Source organism: Primulina tabacum, chromosome 10 (genome assembly GCF_025594145.1).
Source record: "Primulina tabacum isolate GXHZ01 chromosome 10, ASM2559414v2, whole genome shotgun sequence".
Classification (NCBI taxonomy): Eukaryota; Viridiplantae; Streptophyta; class Magnoliopsida; order Lamiales; family Gesneriaceae; genus Primulina; species Primulina tabacum.
The window spans coordinates 10,076,646-10,098,404 of NC_134559.1; the positions used below are offsets into that span (position 1 = coordinate 10,076,646).

General features: G+C 36.8%; 1 protein-coding gene across 2 annotated transcripts; it reads right to left on the reverse strand.

The window, feature by feature from the left end:
* Positions 1 to 528: 528 nt before the first annotated feature.
* Positions 529 to 8,102, reverse strand: LOC142505111 (light-mediated development protein DET1). 2 transcript variants are annotated; one of them, XM_075617938.1, is made up of 11 exons: positions 7,688 to 8,102; positions 6,320 to 6,747; positions 6,005 to 6,233; positions 5,289 to 5,453; positions 3,435 to 3,503; positions 3,235 to 3,291; positions 1,830 to 1,910; positions 1,571 to 1,735; positions 1,353 to 1,448; positions 804 to 903; positions 529 to 691 (listed from the first exon to the last, which is right to left on the reverse strand). In XM_075617938.1, the coding sequence occupies exons 1-11, from the start codon at positions 7,757 to 7,759 to the stop codon at positions 552 to 554; spliced, it is 1,602 nt and encodes a 533-aa protein (XP_075474053.1). In that variant the 5' UTR covers positions 7,760 to 8,102; the 3' UTR covers positions 529 to 551. The 2 variants fall into 2 exon arrangements, with proteins under 2 accessions (XP_075474053.1, XP_075474055.1); XM_075617940.1 differs by lacking the exon at positions 3,435 to 3,503.
* Positions 8,103 to 21,759: the final 13,657 nt, after the last annotated feature.

Genomic DNA, 21,759 nt, shown 5'->3' on the forward strand with positions numbered 1-21,759 from the left:
CAGCTACTTCAGAAACTCGGACATTTCCTCAAGAGTAGGGATGACGAAGGATCGGGTTCGAGGTGGGTTCACTTTGCTGTTTGAAAAAAACAAAACAAAACTTGGTGATAGTCTAATAGATAAATGGTTTCATTTGAAGTCGTACAGGAAGGACTCTCTTTCTGCTGCAGAAGGGAATCATCGGTTCTCAATCAATCAATGAACAACTTTCGACGTTGTTTCCATCCCTTCTTTGATTCGAGTTCAACAATAATTGAAATTAAATCTATACATCATAAATAATTCATTATCATATCTTAGGAGCCAACATTCAAATAATGTTTTTCAACCTTTTTAGCATAGGAGAATAATGGATCCACAGACACACTTGAGATGGATCTCGTGAGGAGAATCTATCTATCTATCTAAGTTTCACTAGGAAGACGCCTTTTATTGTTCATCAACATACATGTAAAATATAAATATTTATACATGCTCTACGGCTATGTAAGACTATTCAGCTCCTTTTTTTTCCGGGGTAAAAGTAAATAACATCATGTGGGTCTAAAGAATCACCTACGAAAGTGAATATTAACAACTGCTGGCTGCAAAATTAGGCTCTGTTGGACAGAGATCGCTAGAGGTAATGTTGGATGGAATAGAAACGAAGATATCTTCTTTGCTCGGGCATCAGCACTGCCAGATTCAGGCCCTTTGAAAAATAAGGATTGTGTTAATTCAAAAGTCAGACAAGAAAATAAACACGAGATACAAGGGTCTGCACATATATTCGACGAAGCACGTACGAGGTTTAAAGTAAGTACCTGGTTTGATCTTGAATTTAAGAATATTTGGTTGCTTCCGTGATATAAATTTGATGGGGTGGTCAGTAGACTGTCTGTGTCGGTCGGCCGCTGAAATTAGCTGCAGTAGTTATAGCATGTAGTTAAGAAGGTATTCCAATCCAATGCATAACTTTATTCTACACGAAACCATTTTACACGTCGAAATAAACCCTGGTTCTATCCAACCATAAGAAATCATTTCATCTCTGATGTGCCAACAATATATTTTCACCTTGTTTCAATATCTCAACATAATTATTGCTTTTAACTCAACTTTTCATATTAAAATACTTCTATATCTCCATCTGTGCTCAACCATCTGAAGGGAGTATTTTTGTTTTCTAGTAAAACATAAAGCCCAAGCAAAAAAAATGCCACTACAATGGCTTATGTCCACAATTTTTTGAACAATTTAACTCCGTGTCTTACGAGTAAAATATCTTCAAGCTAGTAAATACCACAGCCCAAATTTGAAGTTTCCACATAAATTTAGAATGTAACAATAGAACAAGGACTATCAAATCAAACCTTTTCGTCATATCGAAAGAGCGAGTGATCAAAATAGGGTGAAGGACTCTGTGACTGACAACTAATAGGCAAAGTTGCTAACATCTTCTTCACAAACTGCAACACAAAAAAATTGACTATGATCGTGCAAGAATTATTAGAATGAAAGTTGATACAGATGAAACAGATAACTCTAAATTTGAGTTTTCCTAGTTCAAATACCCCTAAAAATTAAATACCTGAGGCAAGCTGTTAGCTTTATCCTTATTACATCTTAGTTGCTCCAGGGCATGTATATTGTTGGAATGAGTAGATATAAACTTCACAAGGAATGAGTTCTTCGACGAGGAATAAAAGTGGTCAGAGAACAGCTCAAACAACGAATAAAGATCATCCGCCGAGTTCTACATAATAATCAACCGTATCAGAGCCGATACTGACCATATTTTAGTGAACTAACATAGTTTATAGGTGAAACAGAATTTCAACATTTGAAACCTGATAAAATGCAACAATTTCAGTTGTCTCCATATTATATACAGCAAAAAATGCAGGATGGTTTTCCGCATTTCGTGCCACCTGTAGCATGGATCAAACCAGTTAGCAGATCAACACGGATTCATTTTCATGAAACATTTTAACTATTTAGAAACACTAAATAAATGGCAATTGACATGCATAGACATGTGATGCTCAAGATGTCTAAGCTCAAGCTGGACCACAAAGCACTAAAAAATTCTAAGCATTGGTAATAGAGCCGATAATGATGGCTGAGCCAATAAAACTACTGAATAAGTTGAAATTAGCATTCTATTGATCTACCTTTCATTATTCTCGGAATGTGAGATTTGTTTTTGATGCCTTTAGGGGTTTTTGTTTTAAAATTTAAAAGTTAAATAGTTATTTTAAAAAATGACTTTTTTTAGAATAAAAAAAGCTACTTAAATTTTCTTTACAAAATCTGCGCCGTTTCACGCTTAATGCGGTCAACCTAAAGTGACCGTTTTTTCTCTCTTTTGCACAATCGAAACGTTTTACTCATGCTTCGCGCTTAATTGACACTTTTTACCACTTTTTATAACACAGAGCAAATCAAAGTGTGCAAACCGAGCTAACATTATGGGGAAAATAATTGTTCTAAAACTCGGGCTAGGCGGTTGTCTAACGCCGCTTGACCGCACCGAAAAGGTTTTAGGCGGCCAGCCTACGAGGCAAGGGCGCCTAGGCGCTCTTAGGCGGGTCTAAGCGGTTCAAGGAGGGCCTAGGCGTTTAAAGTTTTTTGAGAAATTTTTGTTGGGCTTTTAATTTTTGAAAGTCGAATTAAACTAGCACATGACATAAGAAAGAATTATAAGCTCGTGCTTTTAATTTTTTGGGATTGAAAACCAAATTAAAATCACGATTTGTTGGCTTGCGCTTGCCCTAACAGGTCACTCTCATCTTATTTGTCTTTTTACTTATGCACACATAAGAAAATCGAACCAGACCCTAAAGGTAATTTTTGTCTTTATTTTGATTTCTTTTGCATTGCCTATTATTCTGATTCGCCTTAAGCACGAGAAATGAACTAGGTGTCAATTAGATTTTAACAAAGTTTGGACCGAAATTTAGTCTAAGAACCATCACAAGTTTCTAGATATCGTGGAATCCGCCTAGTGATGCCTAGTCCCCGCTTAGGCTGCCTAGGCTCAGACTAGCGCCTAGCGAATTTTAGAACCATGGGGAAAAGTATAAGCATTATTTGAAGCTATAGTATCACAAATCAAGTGGCGGTTATCTGCATCTTCCCCATATGTTCAGCAGCAATTTAGATTCTTGGACAAACCAAAAGGTGCCAATCCCTAACTAGCACGAAGATAATGCCATTAAATTTAATCAATTAATTGATAAAAAAACAACTCACCCCACCATCCACGCTACCAAATTTGATCAACAAATGATGGTGATCTAGGAATTGCACCTGTCCAACAAAATTTATTGGATATAAAAAAATTCAGTAAAGTAGGAAAATAAACACGAAAGAAAAGCATTTAGATACAACAATAAACGAACAAAATATTATGTCCCCAGGGTACATAAGTTTCTGTAACGTTGATTCTATACCTTCCAGATAATCAAATCAACATAATCTGGGAAATGGAAATAAAATTTCTTCTTCAGGCATTGCATTCTCTGATACAAAAAAAAAAAGAAAAAAGAAAAACTATTACGAAAAAGACTTAATGCATTATGTTTAAATTAAGGCAACTTGATTGACTGACATGTATAGGTTATCTCCTTATACTAGGAAAGCTATAAAATAAATAGGGCTTAACACCCAAAGCCAACAACCCAGAATAGATACAATTTTATCACTAACATGATATAATTATTCTCTAACTACTGTCCCTCAAGTTGGAAATATAAAGTCGTTATTTCAGTCAATAGAGTCTTCAGCCACATCAATTTACAAGCTGGATGATACACAGCTCTATTACTAGACTTCTGCATTAATATCGAAACCACATTTCAATTCTACTACACTCATCAGGTTTCCACCAACATACATACAATAACTGATGTAGATTTTCTACGAATTCCGTCACCAGCATATCCAGAGTCACCAAGCCTTTTTTAGGAGATGTTTGAATGAATGTAAGCAATTATTCTCAACACAGCCTTCCAATACAAGCTTAGGTTTCTACACAATTGACTTACAAGTTCCACTGCAAATGCTATACCAGGTCTTGTAACAGTTAAAGATAAAAGGCCGACTGGTTGACAATACTGTGATGAGTTCTCAAAACATTTGAGATCCACAGGGATGCTTTCAAGTTTACACCAAAGTTCTCCAGTCTCTTGTAAAAGTTCAAGTGCATATTTCCTTCAAGACAGATTAATATCTTATTTAACAATCCTTATCCCAAATAAGTATCTAGGTCATCCCATATCTTTTGTCACAAAAGAATTTCTTAGATAGTTTTTAACGTTTATGACGGCAATGTCACTACTTGTCAATGGAATATCAACATAAAAACTAGTACAATCCATGATGAACAAAAATAGAACGATCTGATTGGCAATGACGAAACCCACCAAACATCATCACCTGCTGAATTTTGTCATACCAAGTACGTGGACTTTGTTTCAAGCCATACATAGCTTGATTAAGTTTTCACACCATTTTTACACCCTTAGCAACATATCCTGTTGTTTCATAAACAATCTTCTGCAAAGTCACCATACATGAAGGAAATATTGAATTCTAGTTGAAAAAACGGGTCACTCCCAAATCACAACAATAGAAAGAATTATTTGAATTGAATATGAGCAAAAGTAGAGAATGTCTTGAAATAATCTACGTCATATGTCTGTGAGATTCTGTGGCTAAGGAGAGTTCTAGAGGAACTCAAAAGACCAGCGAGTTGTCCTATGAAGCTATAATGTCGTAAAAAAGCAGCTATCAATATTGATCATAATTCAGATTTACACGATGGAAGAAAGCGTGTTGAAAAGGACAAACACATTATAAAGGAGAAACTTGAAGAATGAACGATTCGCACTCCATTTGTTCCAACTACTAAAGGTCCACGTCAAACCCAATGCCTCCCCGAGGTGGCGTTTCTTTTAAAAAATATACTTGGATGGTATGCCTTAGGCCATCAAGGAAAGTACCCAAAACATAACGAGCTTCATTTCCTTGCTATTACCATAGTCCTTCATCTGAAATCAATTTGGAAAAAACAAAAAAAACGTGTGGGATCACACCTGTTCACCAAGCAGTGGAGTTTATTGATGTCATCATGAAGGCTTTCCAACTTTTTATGACTAAACACAATTAAAGAAAGATGCAGCAAAGTAAAAAATAGATGCATGAACGACCAAGGAATAAAAATAACGAGGAAAGCAATTTATATTGATAGTGAGGCAAAAGAAAACAACAGAAACTCCAGGATTCTCAATAAAGATGCAACTTACAAGTGTAGGGTCATCTTCTTCATTCCATATCCCTTGGACAATAAATGAAAGCAAGCGCTGCTTTAAACCACTCAAGAAAGAAACCTCTTGAATTTGGACCTGTTGCAAACCATTTCCGTGGGTGTCATCCTGGTTTGCTCCATTTACACTTGATTTTGTCATATACTGATTAATAAAATTGCCTGTCAGGCTACCATTTTAAACAAATGATCAACAAGAAATCATAATAACATAAATAACTAGCTTAAAAAGAAAACATTTCAAGTTCTTCCATCCTTTCGATGCCAAGTCTCATCTCCATAATCATATGCCGAACAACAATCCCACCGCTTAATGAAGAAGTTGGTTGTAAAGTACTTTTTGGTAATCTAATGCCTGCGCTAGCTGTTCTAAGCATTTATACATAAGATTTACCAATCTAAATTGGCCTCTACCTTCCGCAAGTAAATTTCTTTAAGCAAACTAAAAAGGATAAAAAATCTTGAGATTCGTTTTCCAAACTTCCATAATAGAAAGTGCTGTCTTAAATCAATATATCCTCCAACTATATAATATTACACAATTATGTGCGACAAGGATCCGTTAAGCCAAATGTATAACGAATGAGTTTGGTATTTTTAGGCTTTCAATGATGCAATAAGCAAAATTAAAAAGAAATACAAAACACCCATACAACTTTAATGATTGTTTCAACAGCCATAAGCAATACCACTTGCCTGGGCACTGGAACTAAGAAAAAGCTCATCATCTTCACGACAAAATTCCCCAATCGCCCGCACATCGACAAAGATGCCAGTGTCTCTAATCTGGATAATGTGTATTCTCTGATAACGGAGGGACAGTACGGCCAATAAATCATCATACAAGAAAACACCCATGCTATGTGCTAAATTGATATAATCATTGTGGAAAATCCTCTCATCAAGTATTACTCCATCTTCCAATCTATTTCAATCCGTTCAAACCAAAAAAATCAAAGTTTAGTCATATAAATGTCACAGTACTTGGAACTCGACAAATATACTACACACCTCACAAGATGAAAGGTTATCTTTTCAATGGATGGGACACCTTGAACTGCACCCCCAACAGCAGGTGCGTCGTGGATTTGAGCAGAGGAAGTCGCAAAAATTCCAAACTGATTCCTCTCCGTGTAAAGAAAGAAATCTTTGCAAATGAGCTCACCAGCGGATGCAAGAGTGACACTGTATAATCGAGTGAAGAAGCTCTCAAATTTGCTGGCTTTAGAAGGAAGATCTTGAGCATCACAATAGTGGTCTTTGCAAGAAAATGAGAGCCATGTTGTTCTGTAAACAATGAGATCCTGATGATTTCGGCTGAAAGTTATGAGGTATTGTCCATCATCACTAAATTTACGAAATAGAAGGTCTGGGCACTCAATGTCGTAAATAGTATGACTTGGAACTATGTTTTCGTAAAATCGTCTGGCGCAATGGACCTGGAACCAATAAATGGTTTAAAGTTCATGATGTAGCTAGGTTATTGGAATATAATAGAGGTCAAGTAAAATCTCGAATAATAACAAGAGAATATCAAGTTTGTCGTCTTTATAGAGTTCATGATCATGACGGTTTTGTCCTTTGCATAAACAAAGAGAACCTGATTAATCCAGCTGAAGGATATAAGGTACTATACCTTGTCACTGAACTTAAAAAAACTAGAAGGTTCTAGAATTTAATGTTTAAGGGTATGCTTAAGAAATTGTTCTCGTAAAATCATCCAACAGCAGGACCTGAGGAAAACAAATAGCTATGAAAATCTAAGCGTCAGGTTTTGCTATCAAACAGTGACAGAAATCCAGAAATTTCACATTACTATCTGCATAATACTTGAACCAGTTCAAAAAGTGCAATCTTTCCCAGAAATGTGACTAGACTGTTCAAATTCTTCAAGCAATCACAAAGCATTGAAAGTTTGAGTGCAATTTTGCCTAACTTCTTGGATATGCCGATCTTGATGATCTTCATATTCTCTGATAAATTAGAGCTCAAGATGCTTGATTATTAAATGTATAAAAGTGATCAAACCTCCAAATCCACGCTCTCCATTCAGGAATCAATACGGCATGCTAACTCAGCCACGACTAAATTAATTCACATTTTTCATTGTCCACTCAGTTATCCCAGGTCAAGCAACGATGGATACACAAGTCAAAAAGTATAATCCTACTACCACCCAAGTCCAATTCACCACTTCAATGCAACAGAGCACCAAATGGATCATTTGCAACAAAAATTACTCTAATCTTGGCCAAACTCCAGACCCAATTCACCTCATTTTTTTCACAGAAAAATCATCAAAAACTCACAGGATCCACAACAAACCGATAAAAATAAGTACGAACAGAAAAATAGAAACCCATAAAGAAAAGAAAGTACACTGGTGCCAGGAGCAGGGGTAAAAATCTGGCGCTCGAAAACTCGGGCCGCAACATTGTTGCTTCTAAACATTAATTTTCACGCAAAGATCCTCTTTTTCCCTTCTCTTTTCCAAACTTATCCACTCATTCTTCCCCAAGCCATGTAGAAAAGCTTAGGCTCGAAATCCCACCAGCAGACTTTTGTTGGCTTCCGCGTGAATATATTTGTGGATTTTCGGAGGATTTTGACTGGTGAAACAGGAAGGAAACAGCTGAAGGTGTGAAGGGATGGGCGTGGTTTGTACGTGTGAAATAGTGGGTGAGAGAGAAACAGTGTAATTTTTGGTTCCGGTGTATTTAGTCCACAGATATATGTTTTGAGGGAAATTAACAACGTTGTATCCATCTCCGCTGCACAAATTTTGAGGCCGTCTGCTGCCCGCCTAACATGTTTGTCACACAATCCAAAATATCTTTGCCAAAGTGACATTTTTATGAGTTAGAGATTGCAAAAGTTAGGATTCTGCTTCAAATCAAAATTTTAAACAATTGTGTTTTTTTGGCGATAGGATTATAAGACATATACCTACATTAATATGTTGAAATTAAAAAAGAAGACCAAATTAATAAAATCTCAAATTGAGATTCTTGAAAATCAATTAAAAGACTCGGAAGTCAATCCTGTTTATAAACAGTGATTCACGTATCCTAATTTGGAAAGATCCAAAATTACCTTAAAGGCATTCGAGAAGCAGAGCTCACAGCTTGCTGCTTAAAGCCGAAGATTTGAAGATTAATTTGAAATTTCTACCTTTATTAAGGTTGCTTATATGAGCTTTTCAATTTTCAGAGAATATCATTATGTTTGATATCCCCATTTGAATATGATTTGTACCGACCCGATCAACATCAAGCCCATTAGTCGAAATGATGAGCCCATATTGAATACAGTTAAAGCAAAAGTAGATGTCCAATAAATTACTCGGAGTCCAAATCATTGCTCTGGAACGATCCCACACAGTAGAACCCGAGCAGTCTAGCACATTATGGCCGATCAGCCAACCAAAGAATGCATCCGCCCGAACTCATACAAGTATGATGGTGAATAAAGTATCAATTATATAAAACTATAGAATAAATCTTTTGTATTAAGAAAATTGAAATGTTCACTACTCATTTTTCTTTAAAATATACTATTTTTTTTTTGCCTTATTCGACCGAACTCATACACATTATATAAATATATTTAAAAATACTTCTCCACCATTTAAAAATAAACCCACCAACTGTTTTAAAAATCCAAAAGAACGTAATTCAAAACATAAATCATAAAACGTCAACCAACCTAAATTAACATTAGTTCGAATATAAACTTAACTCTAACATCATCTCAAAAACCTCTCAAAATATCATAAGTCACAAAATATTTAAGTAATCATAAATCATAAACTTAGTTTTTGTAAGATCCACGAATTTAATTCACGTAACCTGATTGCATGCAATCTAGGATTTTATTTTAAATTATGTGTTTAATTATTTTTATGCATCTTATACATAATTCATGCATGGTAGGAGTTAATTCTCGAAATTTTAAAAGTTCACTCATTAAGGTTTCTAGGTGCATTTCACGTTCGAACGAGGATCGGTGACCGGAGAAATTTCAGGAAAATTATTTTATTTCACGATTTATTTTTATAAATTAAGTTGAAGCATTTTTAAGTGTATTTTTCAAAAGTGAAGATTTTTTTTGGTATTTTTACCCGCAGTGTTTTAATTTTTATCGGTACGCAAATTTTATCAAAACGGACGACTTTTTAAGGGTTCGACTAATATTTTAAAAACATTTCCAACACAAAATATTTTTCGGGAGTGCGGTTGGATTTATTGGGCCTACTTTTAAGCTAGTTAGGCTTAAAATTTTTTTAAAACCCTTAATTATAATACTAGGATCCATTAATTAATTGATTAGCTATCTAATTATTATATAATAAACACTTAACCCCCCATAACCCTCCACAACCGATGAACGCCCCTCACGTTCCCCTCCTTCCATAATGCCACGGTTTTATCGGGAACAATCGGCTGAAGACCATTAGCTTGTTATTAAATACCTCATTATCTTCCTAAGCTTCCCTTAAACCAAAATTAAGGTAATCAGCCGCCCACCTTCCTCCACTCACAATCACCCTCGTGAAAGTGCTGCTTCAAGGTTTTCGGTGACATCAATTCTTCCTTCAAGCAAGAGCATCTCCTTCGGCCATTTGCCCCTTGATTGTTTGTCCAAGTTTAACCATCAGGCACGCGTTGTATCTTCATTTCTGCATCACTCACGTGTGTATTACTGATGTTTATGTGTACATGCATGAAATCTCACGATTTGCACAGGAACATGTAGTGTTATCAGTTTTACAGGTTTGTTTCATCCTACCCGTGCAGGCAGTGCCTGCACGGGCAATGAACGGTCCGGATCACTCCACATGAGTGATCCGGGCCCACCTCCATGTAAAAAAAAAAAAAAAATTGGCTCGAAAAAATCCGAGCCGTTGGATCGACCCCTGCAGGCAGTGCCCGCAGGGGTAGGGTCGACCGAACCGTTTTACATGGGTTTCCTTACATCTTTTACTTGGTACTCACGTTTTTTTCTGAAATTATCTTGCAAAGGGCCGCTGTTCTTGATTGTTTAGGGGTTTCTAGGGGTGTATAGGTACTGTCTTGAGGCTTGGGTTGGCTGCAGATCGCATCAAGGGAAGGGCCGAGAGTAGGGAGTCATGGGGTGACTTGTTCTTGGAAGATCGAGAGAAAAAAAAAAGGGAGGACTGTCGGTACCAGGGTGAGATCAGGCTATAGATCTACTCATGTTGGGTTCGAACCACTTCCTGAGAGAGCCTTAGCACTGCTGGACTGAACCTTGAGCGAGACAATGGAACCGAACACAAGGGGATGCGGTGGGGTCGCGTTTGGTGTCTAGCGGGTGGGCTGTTAGTGCAGGCTGCATGGAGCTGGGTTCTTGGTCCAGGGGTGTTCCTTGGTGTCTTGTCTAGGTCCATGTTAGGTGGGTTCAGGGCTGGTGCATCGGGGATTAGCTGTTGGAGTGAAATTTGGTGAAGGCGTGCACGAGTTGGTGACATGTGAGAGGACCGTAAGTTTTGATCGGTGATTGAAGCTTCAGCCGTGAGTTTATATGTCCAGGAAGATGTCAGGGTGGGGCTCGGAGTGGTTGAGGAGTGAATGGCCTTGTTAGGTGCTAGCAAGTGTCGAATTTTGGAGTATTAATTGCGTTAGGATTCAAGCTTTTCACTTGTGCAAATCCAGCAGTTTTCAAAGGGGTGAACGAGGAGCTTGTAAGCCTGGTTTTTAAGATTTTAGGACCATTGTAGTGTTTTTAAGATATGATAAAAGGTTGGGAGAAATTTGACTAAGTTTCGAGTCGATTCGGGTTAAAACCGGGACCCCGGTCCAAGTTTTAAAACGAATCGGTTAAGTTCTGATTTTGACTCAGGTTTACATCTAGGAATACTTTTAAATATGTTTTGGAATATTTTAAGGAGTTTGGTAAGCTTCGGGTCAATTTTAGAGGTCCAGAGTTAAAACGATAATTTTTGGGTTTCCGGGGGCAAAATGGTCATTTTGCACCCGGAGTGAGATTCTGGTCCTGACAGCGCCCTATGCACAAATTTATGATATTTTGAATGTCATGCATCACATTTACGATTTTTCCGCAATTTCGATAAATACGTTGCATGCTTGGTTTAAAGGAAAAGTTACGTATATGCATGTTTTTATTAAGTGATGAAAATGATGATATTTTTGAAGGATGTGATTTGGTTGTGACTGACGGTGTATATGTATACGATGACATGAGATATGATGAGCTGAGGCCCGGGCTCAGTGGGCGGGTAATGCTGTCGCTGATGTCCCCTGCCGCCGGGTACCACGGATTTTATAGATGGATCCATCGATAGAGTTGATACGAAAGTCACAACTAATGAATTGAATTCAATTAAATGAAAATGTTTAAGTTGATGTTGATTTGATGAGCTGTTTTGACACGTATATGATGATACGACATGACATGATTTGACACGACATGATTTTATACGACACGTTTACGTTACGCTTTTAAGTTCATGAAAGTTATGTTGACTATGATATTTTTCACTGCTGTGTGCTACGTACATGTACTTGTTATTACTGGTACAGGTGTGTTGAGTCTTTAGACTCACTATGCGTGTGTGATGCAGGTGAGTTCGATGTCGAGGAGACTGAAGGTGTTGGACTCTGAGTCAGCGGACCTGGTGGGCGACACGACCCGAGGACCTATGATTTTCCGCACATTATGATTTTATGTTTTGGAGAGGATACGACGATTTTATCTGCTGTTTATATTTTACTGTTGGATATAGGATTTTACTCACTTCTTTTACTCCGTATATTTTATTGGTAATTAATTATGATAACTTTTAAATGTTATTTTCAAAATGAGAGCTTTATAAAAAAAATATATTTTCCGCAATTTAGAATGAGTAGATGTTTCAGTTTTATTTGCGAAAAACTAGCGACAGTCATCGGGTTATGTGCACCTTCAATTCAGCTAGTTCAACCATGAAGTCCTCCATCAATATCATGCTCACCTGCATCGATCACACTTAGTGAGTTTATTGACTCAGCAAACCTTAATCATGTAATATATACATTCACATGCAACAGTAAAAATATTTTTACTTAAAATAGCTTTTCATTAACATGCACAAACTTAAACATCATATCATATCATATTTCCTTTCATCATATCATATCATATTTCTTTTCATCATATATGTATACGTTTTTCTTTTATTGAATTTGGATTTTAAATTGTGACTTTCATATCAGCTAATTTTCGATGGATCCATCTACGTGTAACCACAGTACTGGGCGGTGGGGACATCAGTGACACTCTCACACGTCAACTGAGCATTGGCCTTACATATCATCGTATCATCATAATCATCATATTAGTCACAATCACTTCACGTCTTTCAACTTTTTATGTTTCCATCACTTATAAAATTTCAAGCATATATAAATTATTTTTCTTTTAAATCAAGCACGCAACATGTCTTTTAGTATTAACGTTTCATTATATAATTTCATAAACATTTAAAATAAAATATTAACATTATTTACAGCATTCAGGGCACTTCAAGGACGTCTAACAATTTTATGGTGTAAAATGACCGTTTTACTATAGACGCATAATTTTTCATAATTATCCCTAGACCTCGAAAGATGTCCCAAATCATTCCAACTTAACCTATTACCTTAAAACACTCACTTAAATATTCCTTAGGCTTAAAATTTAGTTTTTTGATAATTTCTTCTATTCGTTTTTAAACTTAGACGTGCATCCCGGTTTTGACTCGTATTAATTCGAAACTTAATCAAAACTTACCAAATTTTAATCAAAGTTTATTAACATCTAACTAAACCATATTTAACCCAATTCGAGCCAATTAGGAACCTCGATCAAGCCTAGATCAGCTACTGAACCTTGCCTTTAAATTCTCGAAAACCCTAATTGGATCAAGCAATGCATCCCTTCGCTCCTAGGCCCCAACTTTCGTGACCAGCCCCTAACCATCGACCCTAAGACCATGATCATGCCCTAGATAAGCTAATGGATAGGCTTGTCAAATTGGGTCAAGCCCGTCCCGCCATAAAAATTGATCGGGTTTGGTTGATAAAATAGCAGCCCATTTGGAGGCGGGCCAAAATGACTGAGCCTATTTTGGTTGCGGGCCAGATGGTCGGGCCTAAACGGGGTGGGGGTGGCCCACCAAATTAGGGTAGGGTTTTATATTTTTAAGTTTTATATAGAAGTTGGAATAAGTCTCTTCTGAGCCTCCATCACTCTCATATCTTATTTATTCCTTATTTTTTCTCATGCGAGGCCATCACTCTGGTAAAATCTCTGTACTTCTTTTTTTTTATGAAGATGTTATGCTCTCCTCCCTCTTCTGTGCACAACAATTAGTTTATTTCTATGCACACATATTTGCATCAGGTTATTAGGTCCGGTCAATAATTAACAGATGATCATTGTCAGGTTATGTGGTTGGAGTTATTCGACGAGTGATTAATAAATTTTCTGTGGATTGTACCGGGGTATTTCACTAATTGTAAGCAGATATACTCCTTCCCCGTAGATGCCTAAATTATCTCTCTTTGAACATATGACATAAATGGTTGCAAAGTATATTGTGTTCTTATCTCTTGATTTTATTTTTATTTTTTGCTATTTCCAAGTGACATTTAAAATTTGTGTTCAAACTTCAAATATAACGTGTTGAAACCACTTGATTACGAGAAAAATGCATGAGTGAATCCAGCAAACCTCTAGTAGTTTTGCTGCCACTATTGCATACCTTAAGTTCCTAGTTCTTACCTAAATCTATCCCCTCGAGTTGAGTATTTTGGCATAATTCATGAGAAAAGTGTATTCTTTTCGATTTCCTATAATTATTTGTGAATTATGATATTGTTAAAAGTAAAAATTTACGGTAAAAAGTAAAAATCTCAAACTCTCAAAATTTACCAAACTACACACTTTATAAATTTTCTCTCAATTCAATTGTGATTTTCTTCACACATTGAGAGACCTATTTATAGAATTTATTTGAAAATAATCCAAAAATAAATACATCATTACATACATCATTACACACTAATTTTAAATATTTACAACTCTTATTTTCAACATTCAACTTTCTTATTTTCAACATTCAAAGATTACAACTCATATTTTTCAACACTCCCCCTTGTGATGATGATCATGATACAATGATTGTCTTTATTACGTGTTTTATACTGCCTCGTTAAAAATCTTACTAGGAAAAACTCATTGGATAAAAATCGTAGTAAAGAAAAAAGAGTGCAGTCATGTAAACTCTCCCTCATGTTAACACAAACGATTCTTCACAAATTTCGTAGATTGCGCATCCCAATGTTATATATATGCTTTCTGAATATTGTCGTAGGAAGTGCCTTTGTGAAGAGATCTGATGAGTTTTTACTTGATTGAATGTAACAAATATCAATATATTTATTCTTCTCAAACTCTTGTGTGAATGCGAAAAACTTAGGGGGGATATGTTTAGTTCTATCGCTTTTTATGTATCCATCTTTCATTTGAGGAACACATGCAATATTATCTTCATATAGTGTCACGGGCTTCTTGTCAAATGATAATCCGTATGAGGTTTGGATATATTCGGTCATTGATTTTAGCCACACACATTCACGACTTACTTCATGTAGTGCAATAATCTCGGCGTGATTTGATGAAGTTGTTACAAGTGTTTGTTTATGTGAATGCCAAGAAATTGCAGTGCCTCCACAAGTAAATACATATCCTGTTTGGGAACGTGCCTTTTGTGGATCAGATAAATACCCAGCATCAGCATAACCAATTATTCTTTGATTGGTATCTTCTGAATACAAAAGTCCCAAGTCTCTCGATCCTCATAGATAACGGAATATATGTTTAATTTCGTTCCAGTGTCTTTTTGTTGGATATGAGCTAAATCTTGCCGATAAATTTACAGTAAAAGATATATCAGGTCTTTTGCAATTTGCAAGATACATAAGGACACCAATAGCACTTAGATATGGTACTTTTGGACCAAGAATAACTTCATCATCTTCACATGGACGGAATGGATCCCTTTCTATGTTTAATGATCTAACAACCATTGGAGTACTTAAAAGATTTGATTTATCCATTATTAAAACGTTTAAGGACCTTTTCTGTATAATTTGAATGGTGAACAAATATTCCAAATTCTCTATGTTCAATTTGCAAAACTAGACAATACTTTATTTTTCCAAGGTCCTTCATTTCAAGTTCTTCCTTCAACTACGACACAACTTCTTGAATTTCCTTATATGTTCCAATGATGTTTAAATCATCAATATATACAGCAATAATTACGCATCCGGATATTTTTTTCTTAATGAAAACACAAGGGCATATTGAATTATTTACATATCCCTTTTTCATTAAGTGTTCACTTAGCCAATTATACCACATTCGGCCATATTGCTTTAACCCATATAATGATCTTTGCAATTTCACAGAATAATATTCTCTGGGTTTTGAACTTTGTGCTTCAGGCATCTATCTTGTAGGAAACTAAATTTCAGTGATTTGACAAACTAAGCATCGAATTTATTGGACTAACTGATCAAGTTACCAGGCTTCGCAAATCGACTATCACTTGCCTAACTGATGATTAATATGCTTAATATTAAAGGCAACTGATACCATCGCAATTGATTTATCGCAACTGATTAACGCAACTGAATGAGCAGTCAACTGACTGGTCAGTCGTAAACCTATATATTCAGCCGAGAACACTCAAGCTATTATCCTTCAGCTGATCTCTCAGTTTTACACGTCACCAGTTGAGAACGACAACCGACAAATAGCACAACAGACTACAACTAGTGGAACGCCGCATTTCAAAAGTGCAGTGTATGAATGTCAGAGAATAATGACTTGGAAATCAATGGATATATGGATTCAAACGTTATTTAATATTACCGTTGAGAGGAAAGCCTATAAATAGCTGAAGAGGGCAGCTGAGAACATAACATACGAACTACTATTCTATTCAAACTTGTTGTTACTCTGCTAAAATCACAACTCGTATTCAGATATCGAAACCTCACTCTTATCAGATATATCAGAAGCAATCAAGGCTATATTTACGAGCTTGCTAGCACTTTGAAATATTTGTTAGATTCATTCAGTCATGTTTAAATTTCAGTCACGCACTGTAAAAAGTTTTTGTGTACTAAGAGTTTCAGTTTTGGCAGTGTTAAGTCCAAACTGAAGTGGGTCAATACAACTCTTGTATTCGATCAAAGTCTTTTAGTTGAAATCCTATCTTCGTGATAGAAGGGGTGACGTAGGAGTTATTCCATTCTCCGAATATCCAGAAACAAACCGTGTTCACTTTCATTTCAGATATTACTTTCAGTTAGCTATTCTATCTATCAGTCAGTTTACTTCCGCAACTGTTTGTCTCAGTTAAACTGATTGTTATCGACTGACGAGATACCGAGAATCATTTTGTCACTAAACTGAACTCAATATTTGAAAAGAATACAAAATACGCAAGTGTTTATTCAACCCCCCCCCCCCCCCCCCCCCCCCCCTTTCTAAACACTTTTCACCTTCTAACCGATCCTTTCAAGTGGTATCAGAGCAGTTGTATCTCGTTTCAGAATATTTCTACTCAAACTAATTATCATGGCATCCTTCAAAATGTTTTCCAGGAGAAGGCTTCGATGATTAGAAAATCAGGATGCAGGCTCACTTAGCTGCACAAGACGATGATATGTGGTACGTCATCACTGACGGTCCGATGAAAATATTGAAAGCCAACACAGCAGTTGCAATCACCGATGGGGCACCTCACAGAATTGAAAAGCCCAGAGATGAATGGACTGCCGAGGATAAAAGAAAAGAAAATTTGGACAATGTGACAAAGGATATACCGTACAAAACGCTGGATAAAATAACTTTCAGCAAGATCAAAATGCGTAAGACAGCTAAAGAGATTTGGGAAAAGCTGATCCAGCTTTGTGAAGGAAACGAACAAACCAAAGAGAATAAACTTTCTGTTGTTGTTCAGAATTTTGACAACATAAAGATGAGAGCTGGAGAATCGATGCATGAGTATGATGAAAGAGTCAGCTGTATCATCAATGAACTTAATGCACTTGGAAATGTGTATACCAACAAAGAAGTTGCCTTAAAAGTGATCAGAGGTCTTCCCAAGGATTGGAACGTAAAGACCATGGCAATGAGGGAATCCAAGGATCTAAACAAGGTTGAGCTTCATGATCTATTTGCTGATCTGAAGGCCTATGAGTTTGAGCTGCAAACTCGAGAAAGAGAACCATCCACTCCAGCAGCCACAACTGCCTTAGCTGCTGTAAGAACAGAACCTGCTGGTTCAGTCGAGAAGGTTGCTGATCAACTAAGCAATGACGCTATGTCATTGTTCATCAAGAAATTTGGAAGGTTCATGAGGAAGAATCAAGGGAACTACCAGAAGCATTATCAGAGAAACAATTCTAAAGAGGAATCAAATGCTTCCTACAACTGTGGCAAACCTGGTCACTTCATTGCTGACTGTACCAAACCCAAGAAGGACAGTCAAGGCTCGACTGAAAGAAAGAAGAAGTCATATGAGCACAAAAGGAGACTCAAGGATGATAAGAAGTCTTTCAGGAAGAAGCATGAGGTACTCTTAGCTGAAGAGAGTAAATCAAAATGGGCAGAAACTGACAGCGAAGAGTCAGAGCCAGAAACCTCATGCAGTTCCAGTGATGGTGAAGAGGAAAGTGAAGGAAGTGTCTAATGGCTGGTGATACAGAAGTGGAGTCAAGCAGTCAACAGGTATTTGACTTCACCTCAACTGATTTCACTAGAGAAGAACTTATTTCAACTCTTCATGACATGGTTAATGAGTACCAAAATCTTGCCTTATCTTTTGAAAAGGCCAAAGTAAAGCAAACTGATCCCATAGACAATAAAACTAAACTGTTGAATCAGTTGATGAGTTGAGTCTAAAAAGGGAGATTTCTGAGCTCAATGTTGAAAGAAGCAGGAATCAATAAATGATTCAGAAGTTGATGCTTGAAAATTCAAAGCAAACTGAGCTTATTCAGGCTTGGAACAAATCATCTGCTGCATTAACTGATATACAGAACTCTCAGAAATCAGTTACTGATAAAACTGGTTTAGGGTTCAGTAACCAAGGTGAAATGACTTCCAATGATACTCAACCAAAACTGAATATGGTCAAAGGGAAATATATTCACTTTGTCAAATCAGTTATGGTACAAGAACAACCTGAGCCAAGTAAACTGGTTGAACAGCCTACTGAAAGTACGAACAAGGCTAGAAGATAAGGTATTGGTTATAGCCCAAAAGTTTTAACTGACTCACGCAGCCAGTCCGTCAAAAAGATTCAGCAGGAATTATTCAAATGGCTACTCCATTAATATAACAACAAGCCAGTTCAGAAAAGATATCGGCTGAACAATCAGTTGAACAAAGCTAAATCACATATTGTCTCATCTGCACACTACACACCTACCACACACAAATCGAGAAAGACCATCTGGAATACAGCAATTGGACAGTCAGTTAGACTGATCCATGTCTGGATTCCTAAAGGACTAATCAGTGTAGGACCCAAATAACTAAGGGTACCAAAATTATATCTTGTGTGTGATTGCAGGTAACAGGTACAAGCAAGGAATCAATATGGTACTTGGATAGTGGATGCTGACGACATATGACAGGAGATACAAACTTGTTATCTCAACTGATCAAGTACACTGGACCAAACATCAGTTTCGGAGATAATTCCAAAGGTAAAACTGTGGGTAAGGGTAAGCTTATCCATGGTAATTTTATCGTTAATGATGTTTTATTTGAGAATCTCAAGTATAATCTGATTAGCATTAGTCAGTTATGCGATAATGGATTCTCAGTTCAGTTTGACAAACATTCGTGTTTAGTCAAAGACTCAACTGATGAGGTCATCCTAACTGGTAAACAGTGTGAAAACACTTACAAAGTCAGTTGGAATGATCAACCTTATGCACCAGTATGTTTTATTGCTTCAAAATCTTCTAAAAACTGATTGTGGCATAAGAGATTAAACCACCTGAACTTTAAATCCATTTCATATCTGAGTAATCACGATCTTGTCACTGGTTTGCCCAAAATGAATTTTACCAAATATAAAATTTGTTCAGCATATCAGTTTGGTAAATAAGTTAAATCTTCTTTTAAAAACAAGGGCAGTAAATCTTTTTCCCGATGCTTAGAGCTGTTACATATGGATCTATTTGGTCCAATACCAGTCATGAGCTTAGGGGGAATGAAATACACCTTGGTGGTTGTGGATGATTTTTCAAGATTTACCTGGGTTATTTTTCTAAAATCCAAAGACCAAACTGCTGCACAACTGATCAAGCTTTTCAAAAGACTATTAAATGAGAAATCAGTTGGAATTGATAGAATCATATCCGATCGAGGAACTGAATTCATCAATCAAATTCTTTCAAATTTTTTAGAAAATGTTGGAATTAAGCATGAGCTCTCAGCAGCTAGAACTCTTCAGCAAAATGGTGTAGCTGAAAGGAGAAATTGGACCCTCAAAGAAGCTGCTAGGAACAATGCTTGCTGATTCTGGCATTTCTCAAAGGTTTTGGGCAGAGGCAGTAAACACTGCGTGTTACACTCAGAACAGATCGATGATTAATAAAAATCATTTGAAAACACCTTATGAGATCTGGCATGGACGAAAAAGTGTGGTTTCCTACTTCAAAATATTCGGTTGCAGATGTTTTATTCTTGACAATGGACAAAAACCATTTAAAAACCTTTGATGCTAAATCTGCAGAGGGAATATTTTTGGGATATTCATCAGTCAGTAAAGCATATAGAGTGTTTAACAAGAGCACACTAAATGTTGAAGAGTCTATACATATTGTTTTTGATGAAACTGTACTAACTAACAAGCCAACTGATCCAGTTGAGCTAGTGGATAGACTTACAGATATCAATTTGAAGGATGATCATGAAGAGGAAAATCACATCAATCGAAACATCCTTCAAACACCAGAACCTGAAATTGTGGATCAATCAGTTGAACAGGAAGCTGTTCCTAATAATCAGTTGGCAGAGCCTATTGAGGATAATCAGCTACCAACTGATGCAGCAGCAACTGAAACTGAAGAGAACACCCTTTCAAATTATTACCAAGAAACAAAGGACTCAGAAAACAAAGCCAGTATCAATATTGGCATCTGTCCCAACTGATAGATTGAAGCAGACCGACACTCAACAACCCATCGAGGCTATTCCATTGAAAGCTATCCCAACTGAATCCTCAACTGAGGACCAGTTACCCCTTTCCAAGATTCTACCTCAGCAGAAAGTCACTGAATCTAGTAACAAGAAAAAACTTGTTGGAGTTACGCCTCCACAGATCAAAATCTCTGCATATAATCCTTTACCTTTTGCCGGACCGAAAGGCGTCGTGATCAAATAAGGTATCGATGCAACCACCTCAGGATTAAGCATTCCACATATCCTGACTGATCCAAAGGGCAAAGGCAAGATACAGGAAGAGCCCAGACCCACAAATTCTATTCAGAACACCATTGATCTCATTTGGCAGGAGATTAATGAATTTGCAGCAGACAAGCTTAAAACCTATGATGAATAGGTCAAATTCAGGACTCATGTTTTTGCCAAAGAACTTCAGAAGCAATCTAAACTGAGGAGGTTTATTCATCTGGAAAAAGTGGTGATGAAGACAGTGAAGGCATCTACAGTTACTCAAGTTCTTGAAAGGAAGAAGTATTTCTTCGATCTTATGAGAGTACAGAGACTACAGCGGTTGGTTGCTAAGCTATGGACAAACTTTGATCCAACCAGTCCTCTCGCATTCAATGATAAAGCAGTGTATGCTCAAATGGAAACTGATCTTATCAGACTGCAAACTGAAATCAAATACTGGGAGATGGATCAAGAGTTAATCATTCCAGCAGCCACTCAAGATTTCTCAACTGAAGATTCAGTTCAAGAGTCTCCTAAGGACGATGTTCCTTCCTCTCAACAAGCAACTGTTCCTTCAACTTCTGATGCTCCACAATCACAAGTGTCTGCACCTCCTACTGATAATCCTCATCTTTACTCTGAATCTGAAATGACATTGGCAAATTTAGATGAAGTCATCAAGTCGGTTTCGAATGAAATTCTGCTTGCATCAGTCAGAACAGGTGAAAATGTGACTATAACTGAAGAACCAGCAGATGTTCACACTGCTGCCACTGAAGAACAAGCCGAGATGGCTAATTTTGAAGTACTTTTTGAACCAGTTCAGTCGGAGGTTGTAACTGAACAGGCAGTTCTTAGTCCTCCAAAAGAGGCTCAACTGTTTTCAGCTTCGACTAAGCACATGCAAACTGAAGAACCATCTTCTTTGGTGGATTCTCCTACTATCTCTTCTCCTCCACAGA